Genomic DNA, 13,791 nt, shown 5'->3' on the forward strand with positions numbered 1-13,791 from the left:
GCAACGGAGTGTTTATAAGCTTCTATGTAGAAGTAAAAACGCCACTCCCACCAGAATAGTTAGATGCTTCCCCAATAAAGAACCCTGGATCATTGGTGATTTGAAGAAATTGTTAAACAAGAATAAAAGAATAAGAATAATAAAACATTTAGAATGGACAATAGGGAATTGTTGAGCAGTATGAATAAATAAAAAGAAAGCTAAGAGAAAACTTGGAGACATTCAGGAAAAGGTTTGAAAGCGAATTCTAGCAGAAAAATGTAAGAGACGTCTGGACAGGGATGAAGATTACGGACTTTAAGGAGAAGGAGGATCAGACAGACAGAAGTCTGGACAGAGCCAATGAACTGAAACTATTCCTCAATAGGTTCAGTTCAGGAAAATGTCAACATCCTTCTCTCCTGCCCAAAGTCAAACATCCAACCCTCTTTTAACTCGAGGCTACTCTAATATCTTAACTGCTTCATCTTCCAACTCTTTTCAAAAGACTGATAAACAACAACAGAGTGACTGATAAACAACAACAGAGTGTCTTCAGTCAAAGGCAGATCCGCTGCAAGACAGACCGCTGCAGAAGATCCTTCATCCGACAGCTATCAACACAACTTGCTGAAGGAAACAGTTTTTGTAAAAATTTTTTCCTCCTTGGGATCAATAAAGTATTTCTAATTAAACTGATTTCAGCAGGTGTTTTTCAATTGAGTCATAAGCTTCTTTGCCATTGAAAATAGCGCGCTAACCCGGGTTTTTCAAACATGGGTCGATAAGCTAAAAATCTGCATTTGGCTCCTTTCCCACTGGGAAAAAAAGGCGGTTCTAACACTTGGCAGTTAAGCTGCGTGGCTAACCCCCCCGAAAAGTCCCCCCGCCAAACCCCGCCCCACAGCTGCGTGTCTAGTGATATCATCACTCAGGGTTAGAATTGATGATGTCACCAGTGCGACAGAAATCAAGTAATTTCACAATGGAGAGCAACATGTAAGGAAGCCAAAATGTAGCCAGTTTTGCTTTATTGCAATCACCAGAGTTCCTCCATGTTTATTGAATGTAAACAAAGTTGTTTCGGCTTGTTAGATCAGACGCGACTGGTGCGGTAGGTTGACGTCCGCACGTTGCGCTCAATGGTATCATGTAATTTAGTGAGTTCCACAGCATGCCAAAAGAGCTGAGGCGATATTAATGCGGGTGGCTTACAGTGTCGTTTCACCCGGGTAGACAGGAGTCAGTGAGCTGCTCCCACTGCCACTAAAAGCTGGTTGTTTCCAGATTTAAACAGGATTTTTGGTCAGTGTAAAAGCAGTATTATTTGACTCTCCTGAGATTTGATATATAAAACTTTACAGATGATCTCTTATGTCTAAAGTATTAACAATCTCCACATGAGGATGACATTAGGAGTGACAAGGTGTGATCTCCTAATGCAAGGTGATAGACTGATAGACAAAGTGCAGTTGGGCAAGGTTTGAGTTATCCCAGGAGTGACTGTTGCTGTGGTAACAAGCATCCTTTCTCCTCTCCAGTCACAAAGAAAAAAAAGAAAATTAATATCTGCGTGTAATCAGGCCACTATTGAAACAGTGATGGAGGTAATTATAAAGACTGAAGTGAAGGGGAACGGGTCACAGCAGCGTGGGCAGCAAGAACAAACAGACAAAGAGGTTAACTGTTGCTGCCGCTGAATAGAAAATAAAAGATTTCAAGACTTCTAATTGGAAATGAACTGCTGGTCAGTTTGACCTGTACTCACTCTGAATACAAGCTCACCAGGGAGGGTAGGTGAGAGAAAAAAAGCTATGAAATAGTGCAGAGAAATATGAAAGGTAAAAAACTAAAAAAAAAAAAAAAAAAAGAGTAAAGCAGGAAAAAAAGCAGTACCTTCTGCAAAAAGTTGAGTGATAAACTTATTTCGTTCCAATTATCTACCTTATTTAAGGAGTTTTGATAACAGGATCATGATTATCTGTAACTTTCACTTTTTTATTTGATTAATACAACAGAAATAAAATTTGACTTTAAATCAATGACAAATAAACTCAAATATAAGATTGGAAGTGAGGAGAGCATAGATCTAAATATAGATCTATACACCTACAACATGCCTTCATGAACAAGAGAAAAATATTGTTTGTCTCCTGGAGACTTGAATTAAGGTCTCCAGGAAATCAGACAAAAAATAAAAAATAAGGCAAACCTGAAAGGGCTGTAGACTAGAGCTTAATAACATCTTTTAATTTCTTCTCATTTTTGAAATGAAAGTCTACTTAAAAGGTTTTTTTCTAGTAAACAAATATAAAATAGAGAAACACTAATTAGTGGGAATCCATTTTTTTTTCCAGCTCTGTCAGGTAATTAGCTAATTATGCCCATGAAAAATATAATTTGTTTTTTTTTTCTCTTCCATTTCTTAAATATCTTAAAGTTGAGAACTCCTTCTGTAATTTCACATATTCAATTTCTTTAGATAAACTGGATGAAGAAAGGGAGCATAATCTTTGGTGAATAAGAGATGAACTCTAAAAAACGGTGGGTTATAAAATTCTTCACCCAATATAATTTATATTTAGGGTAGTTTGGTTATTTTTATGGGAATTGGGTTATTTTGTGCAACCAAAGCTCTGGGTTAAAGCTCTCATCACCTGGAAAGACATGCTCCACCTGGGAACCCACCACGCCTTTGACTGTGCCGAGCTGTATGCTCCATCCACCATCAGATCACATACAGGTGCTGGTCATAAAATTAGAATATCATGAAAAAGTAGATTGATTTCAGTAATTCCATTTAAAAAGTGAAACTTGTATATTATATTCATACATTACATACAAACTCATATATTTCAGATGTTTATTTTGTTTAATTTTGATGATTACAAATGACAACAAATGAAAATCTCAAATTCATCATATCAGAAAATTAGAATATTGTGAAAAGGTTCAAAATTGATGGCCCCTGGTGCCACACTCTAATCAGCTAATTAACTCAAACCACCTGCAAAAGCCTTTAAATGGTCTTTCAGTCTAGTTCTATAGGCTACACAATCATGGGGAAGACTGCTGACTTGACAGTTGTCCAAAAGACGACCATCGACACCTTGCACAAGGAGGGCAAGACACAAAAGGTCATCGCTAAAGAGGCTGGCTGTTCACAGAGCTCAGTGTCCAAGCACATTAATAGAGAGGCGAAGGGAAGGAAAAGATGTGGTCGAAAAAAGTGTACAAGCAAGAGAGATAACCGCACCCTGGAGAGGATTGTGAAACAAAACCCATTCAAAAATGTGGGGGAGATTCACAAAGAGTGGACTGCAGCTGGAGTGAGTGCTTCAAGAACCACCACACACAGACGTATGAAAGACATGGGTTTCTGCTGTCGCATTCCTTGTGTCAAGCCACTCTTGAACCACAGACAGCGTCAGAAGCGTCTTGCCTGGGCTAAAGAGAAACAGGACTGGACTGCTGGTGAATGGTCCAAAGTCATGTTCTCTGATGAAAGTAAATTTTGCATTTCCTTTGGAAATCAAGGTCCCAGAGTCTGGAGGAAAAGAAGAGAGGCACTTCATCCACGTTGCTTGAAGTCCAGTGTAAAGTTTCCACAGTCAGTGATGGTTTGGGGTGCCATGTCATCTGCTGGTGTTGGTCCATTGTGTTTTCTGAGGTCCAGGGTCAACGCAGCCACATACCAGGAAGTTTTAGAGCACTTCATGCTTCCTGCAGCTGACCAACTTTTTGGAGATGCAGATTTAATTTTCCAACAGGACTTGGCACCTGCACACAGTGCCAAAGCTACCAGTACCTGGTTGAAGGACCATGGTATCCCTGTTCTTAATTGGCCAGCAAACTCTCCTGACCTTAACCCCATAGAAAATCTATGGGGTATTGTGAAGAAGAAGATGCAATACACCAGACCCAACAATTCAGAAGAGCTAAAAGCCACTATTAGAGCAACCTGGGCTATCATAACACCTGAGCAGTGCCACAGACTGATCGACTCCATGCCACGCCGCATTGCTGCAGTAATACAGGCCAAAGGAGGCCCAACTAAATACTGAGTGCTGTACATGCTCATACTTTTCATGTTCATACTTTTCAGTTGGCCAACATTTCTATAAATCCTTTGTTTTTATTGGTCTTCAGTAATATTCTAATTTTCTGATATGATGAATTTGAGATTTTCATTTGTTGTCATTTGTAATCATCAAAATTAAACAAAATAAACATCTGAAACATATGAGTTTGTATGTAATGTATGAATATAATATACAAGTTTCACTTTTTAAATGGAATTACTGAAATTAATCTACTTTTTCATGATATTCTAATTTTATGACCAGCACCTGTATTTGGAGTCCCTGACCAACCGTCTTCAAAGTCATCAATAAATGTTTTGTGCACAGAACATATCTAATTCACACTGTCTAGTTGACTAGTTGGTTGGTTTGGCCAATTAGCAAGCCACTTGGCTGTTATGCACACACGTAAAGTTTTTCTGATTTATCATTTGGGATTTACTGAATAATCTAATTAAACTATTTCATCACTTTCATGGGTGTTTGATCAATTTTATTTTAGGTTATTAGGTGGTTCTCCAGCCTAGATACAAGCAATAGATAATGAAATGTAATAATGTACAATAGAAAAAAAGAATTAAAGTAAATACGCAACATCAAAAAGACATACGTTAAAAAAACCAATTGTGAGCCATTGATGACTGAAAATAATTGGATTTTCAGTCATGTTTTGTATTTTTGGCTATGTCTTGTATTTTAAGAGAGTTAAAACAGCAAATAATAATAAAAAACTGCAACAAGTTGTTCTGCTGGTCAAAGGGAACTTAGTGAAAAAGATTAAAACCAGTCTGAGAGTGACAGAGCTAGTGATGGGCTATCTGAAGCCAGGCTTCGAGGCTTGTACAGAGTAATAAGGGGGCGTGTCAATGAAGCCCCGCTTCGAGGCCTGTGTTGTCTTGTTGAAAACCACGTGACTGGCAACAAACGAGGCCTCGCATTGCATTGGTCACGTGACTGCTTCATTTTGCGTGTCGGTTTTCAAAATAAAAGCGCGATGAATCCTGTTTCTTCGTGGGTTGTAGTACAGGTGCTGGTCATAAAATTAGAACATCATGAAAAAGTAGATTGATTTCAGTAATTCCATTTAAAAAGTGAAACTTGTATATTATATTCATACATTACATACAAACTCATATATTTCAGATGTTTATTTTGTTTAATTTTGATGATTACAAATGACAACAAATGAAAATCTCAAATTCATCATATCAGAAAATTAGAATATTACTGAAGACCAATAAAAACAAAGGATTTATAGAAATGTTGGCCAACTGAAAAGTATGAACATGAAAAGTATGAGCATGTACAGCACTCAGTATTTAGTTGGGCCTCCTTTGGCCTGTATTACTGCAGCAATGCGGCGTGGCATGGAGTCGATCAGTCTGTGGCACTGCTCAGGTGTTATGATAGCCCAGGTTGCTCTAATAGTGGCTTTTAGCTCTTCTGAATTGTTGGGTCTGGTGTATTGCATCTTCTTCTTCACAATACCCCATAGATTTTCTATGGGGTTAAGGTCAGGAGAGTTTGCTGGCCAATTAAGAACAGGGATACCATGGTCCTTCAACCAGGTACTGGTAGCTTTGGCACTGTGTGCAGGTGCCAAGTCCTGTTGGAAAATGAAATCTGCATCTCCAAAAAGTTGGTCAGCTGCAGGAAGCATGAAGTGCTCTAAAACTTCCTGGTATGTGGCTGCGTTGACCCTGGACCTCAGAAAACACAATGGACCAACACCAGCAGATGACATGGCACCCCAAACCATCACTGACTGTGGAAACTTTACACTGGACTTCAAGCAACGTGGATGAAGTGCCTCTCTTCTTTTCCTCCAGACTCTGGGACCTTGATTTCCAAAGGAAATGCAAAATTTACTTTCATCAGAGAACATGACTTTGGACCACTCACCAGCAGTCCAGTCCTGTTTCTCTTTAGCCCAGGCAAGACGCTTCTGACGCTGTCTGTGGTTCAAGAGTGGCTTGACACAAGGAATGCGACAGCAGAAACCCATGTCTTTCATACGTCTGTGTGTGGTGGTTCTTGAAGCACTCACTCCAGCTGCAGTCCACTCTTTGTGAATCTCCCCCACATTTTTGAAGGGGTTTTGTTTCACAATCCTCTCCAGGGTGCGGTTATCTCTCTTGCTTGTACACTTTTTTCGACCACATCTTTTCCTTCCCTTCGCCTCTCTATTAATGTGCTTGGACACTGAGCTCTGTGAACAGCCAGCCTCTTTAGCGATGACCTTTTGTGTCTTGCCCTCCTTGTGCAAGGTGTCGATGGTCGTCTTTTGGACAACTGTCAAGTCAGCAGTCTTCCCCATGATTGTGTAGCCTATAGAACTAGACTGAAAGACCATTTAAAGGCTTTTGCAGGTGGTTTGAGTTAATTAGCTGATTAGAGTGTGGCACCAGGGGCCATCAATTTTGAACCTTTTCACAATATTCTAATTTTCTGATATGATGAATTTGAGATTTTCATTTGTTGTCATTTGTAATCATCAAAATTAAACAAAATAAACATCTGAAATATATGAGTTTGTATGTAATGTATGAATATAATATACAAGTTTCACTTTTTAAATGGAATTACTGAAATCAATCTACTTTTTCATGATATTCTAATTTTATGACCAGCACCTGTAGGTGGTTTGGTATCAGCAGAACAGTTTTCATCAGCAGTGGTTGAAATGGAGCCGTCAAAAAAGAGAAAAACCTCTCATATGTGGGAGTATTATGAGATGACAGATCACAATCACAACCTGAAACAGTGAAAAAAGTCCTATTCCTAAATAAAAACAATTAAACCTAAAATCCAGAAATTTCTATATTTTCTTTTGTTTAATCAGGAGATGCATCAGAATCACACATCAAAACCAGACTAAAAGCCATTAGAAGAGGCAAACTCTATGTGTAACTTAATATTAAGAATCAGAACTAGAACTCCTAGGAAGAGATGATTTTAAACAAATTCTGTCTTTAAGGAAGCAAGTTTCAAGCTCAAAGTACACAGAGTCTGCAGCAACAGTCACTCAGTTCTCAATACATTAAAGTAACACATCTTCATTGTCTAATAAGTCCATGACATAAAAGAAAACCTAACACCACCACTGATGGTCTAGGATTAGATTGGCTACAAATCATTTTAATCATTAAAACATGACAATTGAATAGGATTCTCCTCTTACTAAACATGAGTTTGGTGAAAACTTTGTGACAATATTGCATTTCCTAATATTTGGAAGTACGATCCAACTGAGTAACAAGGCTGTTACAGTTTCACCAGCAGATGTCACTAGTGAGTGATGAATGAAGCATCGAGTAATGAACTTTTTTCAACACTTTGCGTTGGAAAGCTTCATTGCTTCATGAGGCTTCACTTGCCCATCACTAGACAGAGCAGAAAGACCATCAATGCATTTAAGAGCCAGAATAAGGATTTTAAAATGTGTTCTTTGGGACACAAGCAGCCACTTGGAAAGTAGTAAAACAGGTGAAATATCTTTGCGCTTCAATTAGGACCAGTTATGGAGAGACGAGAGTTTGCCAAAGGTTGTGTACACAATGCAAACGACTTGTTACATATTTGCAGACATGGGCAATGTGGAGTCAACAAGTCATCTCCATGTCATGTATTTAATCTACCCAGCCAATTAACCAAGTGAGTCCAATCTGCACAGGTTAATTCACGGTGAAGATTGGACTCACCTGCTTCAGTGGCTGGGTAGAACCAATACATGACATGGAGATGACTTGTTGACTCCACATTGCCCATGTCTGCATATTTGCAACAATGGGATTTAATTTAAGAAACCAATAAAGCCAGATGTGCCAAATCAAGTATATCCAGATCTTGCATAGTGTATGCATTTACATGCACACCCTGCATGTAACAGGTAAAATGGTGTTTATGTATAAAATTTTCATTTTTTTTAAACTTTGACTAAATAAGCCTTTATTTAGGTGGTTGCAGATTTATGGTCCTGTTTTGTTCTCACCTTTTTCCTCATTGTCCTCCTCCTACATCCAATATCCTGTCCCTTTGCATCAAATCAGTCGATTACTCAACTTATTTGAAGTTTTCTACAGCTGACAGAAGTAGCTATATATTGATTTAGAAACAGTCAGGATTTTTCTTTGATGAACCCAGAATGCACAGCACACACACGGAGCTAGTCTTGAAGGTTTATTAAAAGTAATGAGTTGTGGATGAAGGTAACCAGGGGCTGTAATAGACTAGAACTGGTGGTGTAGATGGGAGCTGGAGAACCGGAGACACTACTTGGAGATGCAGGGCTGTTGTTGAACCGAAGGAGCAGCTAGATGGAGTTCCTTGGATGTGGTACTGGAGACGCAACCAGGAAATTAGCATGAAGAGAGTCCACAGAACGCGTGGCTGCGATGCTTAGAGATGAGCATCAGCTGCAGTAATCCACAGGAAAACAGAGAGTTATTGGTGAAGCAGAGTCTGCAATAAATCCACAGGACCACTGAGAGTATACTAGAAGATGCTTAGCTGCTGTAAATCCCCCAGGTGCAGACGAGAGAGTTCACAGGGACAGAAGGCAAAAGATCCAGCAGTGCAGCAACGGAAGCACAGAACCTGACTGACGAGTCGTTGGGTTAGCAGTGACTGAATACGAACCAGCAGGGAAGAGCTAACTGAGGGAGGTTTTTGTTGAGAGGCTGGTAGGTGGAGTGAGTATTGACTAATTGCTGCTTAACAGGTGTGACTAATTGCTAAGGGAGTGGAGGCTGAGCTGTGTGAGAGGAGGAGTTGCTGGAAAATAACAGGAGGTAATGGCCAGGCCAAAACAGAACCATAACAGAAACGGACTGTATTTCATTCACATATTTTTTTAAGTTTCTGAGATTCTCTCCCGAAATGTTTTCTTTTTTTTTATAAAGAAATGTATATTTAGGTCAGCCAGGTCCTGTCACCACCCCGCCCCAACTTTCAAAGTTTGCTAGTTATCATCACAGCCCCACACCCTGTACATTACAGTGGAAGACCTCGTCTATTCAGCCAATCCAACAATCCCCATTTAATGACCGACCTTTAAGACACTTAAATGGGTATGGGGTATTGCAGTCTAACAAAGGAAGCCAAACGACCCCCATTCCATAGGGGTGGACGCCTTCATTTGTTCCAATTTGCAAGTTTTCAACACAAATACAAGCCCTTGTTGGACTACTGTAAAAAACCTCTAACTCAACACGATTCCTGACATTTTGAATTGAAAAAGCTTCCTGGATGGGAAGCGAAACGTCTTCAAACTTGGAAACCAAGTGCAATGGATTGTTCTTAATTTTTTTTTTTGGATTGCCAAGAACTCCTATCCTAGTAGTTTAAATAGCCACACTTTGTCACTAAGTTGACACCAGTAGCAACCCTGGAAATAGTTTCACAAATTCACATTGACAAATGCATTTGGTCAGAATACAGCCAAAACATGTAATCAAATAAATTTTTTCGTTTATAAATTCTTGCTAACTTGTAAAGAACAAGGAACAGTTATTAAAAAGCAAACACTTGATGTAAGTAATAGAGGACATTCAATCAAAAAGTCCTAAGCAAATATAAATATTCAAAATAGTTGGCCTGAGTGGAGGTGTTTTCACCTGGGAAACCCTGAAGCCCATCCTTGCACACATACAGAGTCCGAGCAATTAGATCTGAGGTGCTCAGCTGTGACTTGCATGGAGAAAAGGCCATTAAGACCTGCTAGACCAGGAAACATCATCTAATCTGTCCATTCCTCCCCGCATCACACTCCAATAACAGACATGTTACAAAGCTGCACTCAAAGTTTTTCACTGTGCATGTTAAATCCTCATTACCTCATAGCTGCATGCACATGCTCTGAATATAAATACACATCAAACTAATCCGGCTCCAGCTTCATTGTGGGACAAATTATTAAAGCAATCCTCCTTGGGTTCTCAGCTCACAGTTACACCACTTACAGCTAATTTTTAATAAGCATCACCAACTAAAATAAGCCCATAATTCTGCAGCTACTATTAATTAGGATACCTTACTGCTACACACTTAACCCACTTAAGAAACATTTAATTCTACTTACTAAAACAGTTAGCGTTATTTCACGCTGAAAGTGTCCTGAATCTTCTGCCATTTGATTGAGGTGTGGATGCTGAGACATCTAAAAGTGGGGAGTAGAGTTAATGAGGGAACCCTGCTGTTGATGTTTCATTCTAGGGTTACATCATTTTCGTGACCCTGAAAGCTTGCTTGACCAGAGTCCATTGTCAAAGGATTGTATTGTTACTGTTGCTTGGAAAAGAGCTTACTGCTCCTCACATGCTTGGATCTGCAGGTCACTACCGATCCGAACCAGTACAACTCTCAGCTTATTTATGCAACCAGAAATGCATCCTCCCGAAATTACTTTTTTCGCTCCTTAATTAAAATAAGCATACTAAACTACAATGTGTAAAAGTTTAACAATTTATTTCGTGCTAGAATAAATGTGTTTACATCCTTTCCGTTTTGTCACTTTTCTGTGCCAAATCTGGAAATGGGATCCTGCCGTACTTCTGGTACCAGATCTGCTTGGATGGTCAGATCTGCTCTGGCTCTGTGCATGCCAGTGACCTTAGACCAAATGATTTGCTGTACGTTGCGGCGACGACAAAGGATTGGGAGCATCTGTAGAGTCTGTCTATCTAACGATCTATGAAGTTTTACCTTATGGAAAATAAAACTGAAAAGGTCTATTAATGGTGAACTAAGTATCTGCAAGAGCATGGTATAAAGGGCAGACAGTGCTCAGTAGCTAAAAGGTACTCCCCTTCCAGCTTAGTTAGTTAGCCAAATGAAGCTACACAACTTTTAACATTATGTCCACAACAATCATCCATTTTCCACAAGTAGAATAACTTTTTTTTCTTTGTCTAAAGTCTCCACGAAAGTAATTTTTTAAAGATATACCACATTTCCTTGCTTGACCTGAAATCTTAATGAAAAGGAATATTGAAACTTTTTGAATTGAAAAAGCTTCCTGGATGGGAAGCGAAAACATCTTCAAACTTGGAAAACAAAGTCTAGTGCATTGATTTTTTTTTTTTTTTTTACATATTCGGAAAACTTTTACTGTCACGTTAAATGGCAGAACTCGAGTCTGTCCTAGAACACAGAATTTGGCCTCAAGACTAAGAAAGATAGTTTTCTACTTTCAGCTACTTTAGGTCATCAAAGGAACTGTAAAATAATTGCAAACATAGGTAATGGTAAGTTGAGACCCCAGAAAAGGTTTGATTCTTATGAAACGAATGCAGTACAGTTTGTTTGAGTGCTAATGGTATATTGTGACATCATCAGCAGGGGCAGATCTGACCGCTCGAGCCAATTGGTACCAACACCTTCAGCTAATTCTTTTGGCTTTGGATTGAATGATTGGGTCTTTTGTTTGCCTTTCGTTGTACTTTTATAGTATGTAGTCCACAAGCTAAAGAAAGACTTGACTAAAATGAAGATAATCTAGATATTTTGCTGGACTGCGCAACCAATTCAACCTGAAAAATTCACACAAAGAAGGAAGGCAATTAGACTTTTACTGATACAATATTTAAATCTTTGGTGCTCAGACCTCGGCGGGAAACATCAGCACTAAAATTTACTTTGATCATAGGAATGGACTGATGATTTAATGGACTGATGAAAGAATGAAGATGGATGGCAACATGAAGCATGAGGCGACGGTGGAGAGAAAAAACTCCCCTTGGAAAGAAATCTCTTGCAGAACTAGTCTCAACATGCCGGTCTTCTGCCAGAGTAGATGGGGATGCTTTGTGAATGCAGTAAAGACCAGAGGAATTATCAGATGGGATGAGGCAGCAGCCGTTTGAAGAAAGGGTCAGATGGAGCTTGTGCCAAAGGTGGAGAAGAGGGTGAACGGTTGAATCAAGGTCATCCGAGTTGTAGTCAGCACAACTGAGTAGACACTTGAGTAGAATTTCTTTTAAACTGGATTCTGAAAGCTGATTGGACTTTGTGGGTTGCTTCAAAGGCAGATGAGCCTCTGATTGGATGGGGAAGTGATTCCCTTTATTAAGTTCATTAAAATGCATTTAACTCTATCAGACAAGTTCTTAAATAGTTTATGAGATGTAGTTAAGCATTTATTGGTGATTTAAGGATAGAGATAAGTACTTTCAGTCCCATTACAACATTATTTAGAGTGACCTGGATGAATACGGCACATGTGGGAATAAGCTAAAGGTGCAGATCGTGAATCCGGTACAGATGGGGTAGTGACACTGCATGCTAAGGGGAATTCTGTCTTCCCTTCTGTGTGGCAGCAAATCCACTTTAAGAATATTATCTCCATGCAATGGGCTGGAGTCAGAAAGTCAATGACTTACTGTTGTTAAATATAACATGACAATAACTGAGTGCCACTGTGATTTAAACATGTCATTATGTATAAGTGCTAGCCCTAATTTGGATGCATTTTTGGCCAAAGCTGTTCACCTCACCTTGTCACCAACAGGACATATAAAAAGATGAAAAATACGATTTAGCGTAATGATACATGCTGAAAGTTTACCAAAAAAAGGAAAGCTATGAGTAATACACACCCACACCTTTAGAAAGGTTTCAGCCAAAAAACAAAACACCCACTGCCGTGTCAGTCCATGCCATGGATATGCATGAACTGGTTATATGCAAAATGCACCGTGGCCTATAGATATATCTACAGACCCCTGGGTTACACAGAGAAAACAAAATATGCTGCAGAAATAAATGTATCTCATTAAATTACAAATCTTAGGAAATATCACCTGTTTCAGGTATTAAATTCAAAACGACTTTTCTATATTAATCTCTTGTCTTATGCAAAGTAATATCCGTTAAAAATACTTTATCTGTAAGTTATATACATAAAAATGAGCAGAAATAAAGCGATGAGGTAAATCCCTATCCATATTTTTTTTTCTATATTTGATATAAAATGGAGAAATAAATTTACCCGTTTATAAGGTCTTAATTGACCAAATTATTCCTTTTTATCCACCTTTTCATTTTACAATTTAAACTCTCACTAATATGTAAAGTCCCATTTTACACATTATTCACATTTTCTCACATAACATACCTTTACATAAGCAGCACCAATTATTTAAACAAAAATTAAATACATAAAACACACACACACACATACTTTCAGGTCACCTTTTAAAGGCATGCAGTCTTTCCAGGGAAGATCTTGCATGCAGGTGTGAAAGAGGTTCACAAATCAGCGCGACTGTCCAGTCACATTCAGAAACAAACACACAACTAACAGAAAGCATTAAGATCAGAAACAGACAAAGTGGGCCTACATCCTGCCATTCTTAGCAAGGACAGCTCTGCCAAAAGTAAATCCTCTAAACATTCGGTTATGTAACGTAGATATTTTGAGAACATGACTTACATTGTGGGGAGACACTGTAAGAACACTTCTGCTTTTCCTCATCTTTCCTCCCCACTAGAGTCCAAACTCTGATGCTTCACATGCAAACCTAGAAAACAGAGAGAGTGAAATTACAAGCTGTTTACAGCTAAATCTGAAACAGGAAATCCAGCGTTCAAAAGATTTGATGTGTAGGATGATAACGTAGCCATTTATATCTCTGATACTTACAAGAGAGGTCGAAAGCAGAATCTATATTCTTGTAAACGGTGCTTATACAATAATTGATGAAGAGCAATTAATTTGATATCACGCTTTGCT

The 13,791-nt window shown here is 38.8% G+C and overlaps 1 protein-coding gene across 1 annotated transcript in view; it reads right to left on the reverse strand.

Moving 5' to 3' along the window:
• The window catches only part of pde4ba (phosphodiesterase 4B, cAMP-specific a), a 300,381-nt gene that overhangs the window by 256,167 nt on the left and 30,423 nt on the right, over positions 1-13,791 (reverse strand). The window contains exon 2 of the mRNA XM_038291610.1: positions 13,492-13,579. Within this exon, the coding sequence (XP_038147538.1) occupies positions 13,492-13,533 (42 nt within the window). The 5' untranslated portion in view covers positions 13,534-13,579. The remainder of the gene's footprint in view (positions 1-13,491; positions 13,580-13,791) is intronic.

Source organism: Cyprinodon tularosa, unplaced genomic scaffold (assembly GCF_016077235.1).
Source record: "Cyprinodon tularosa strain WSP-4 unplaced genomic scaffold, ASM1607723v1 ctg30, whole genome shotgun sequence".
Lineage (NCBI taxonomy): Eukaryota > Metazoa > Chordata > Actinopteri > Cyprinodontiformes > Cyprinodontidae > Cyprinodon > Cyprinodon tularosa.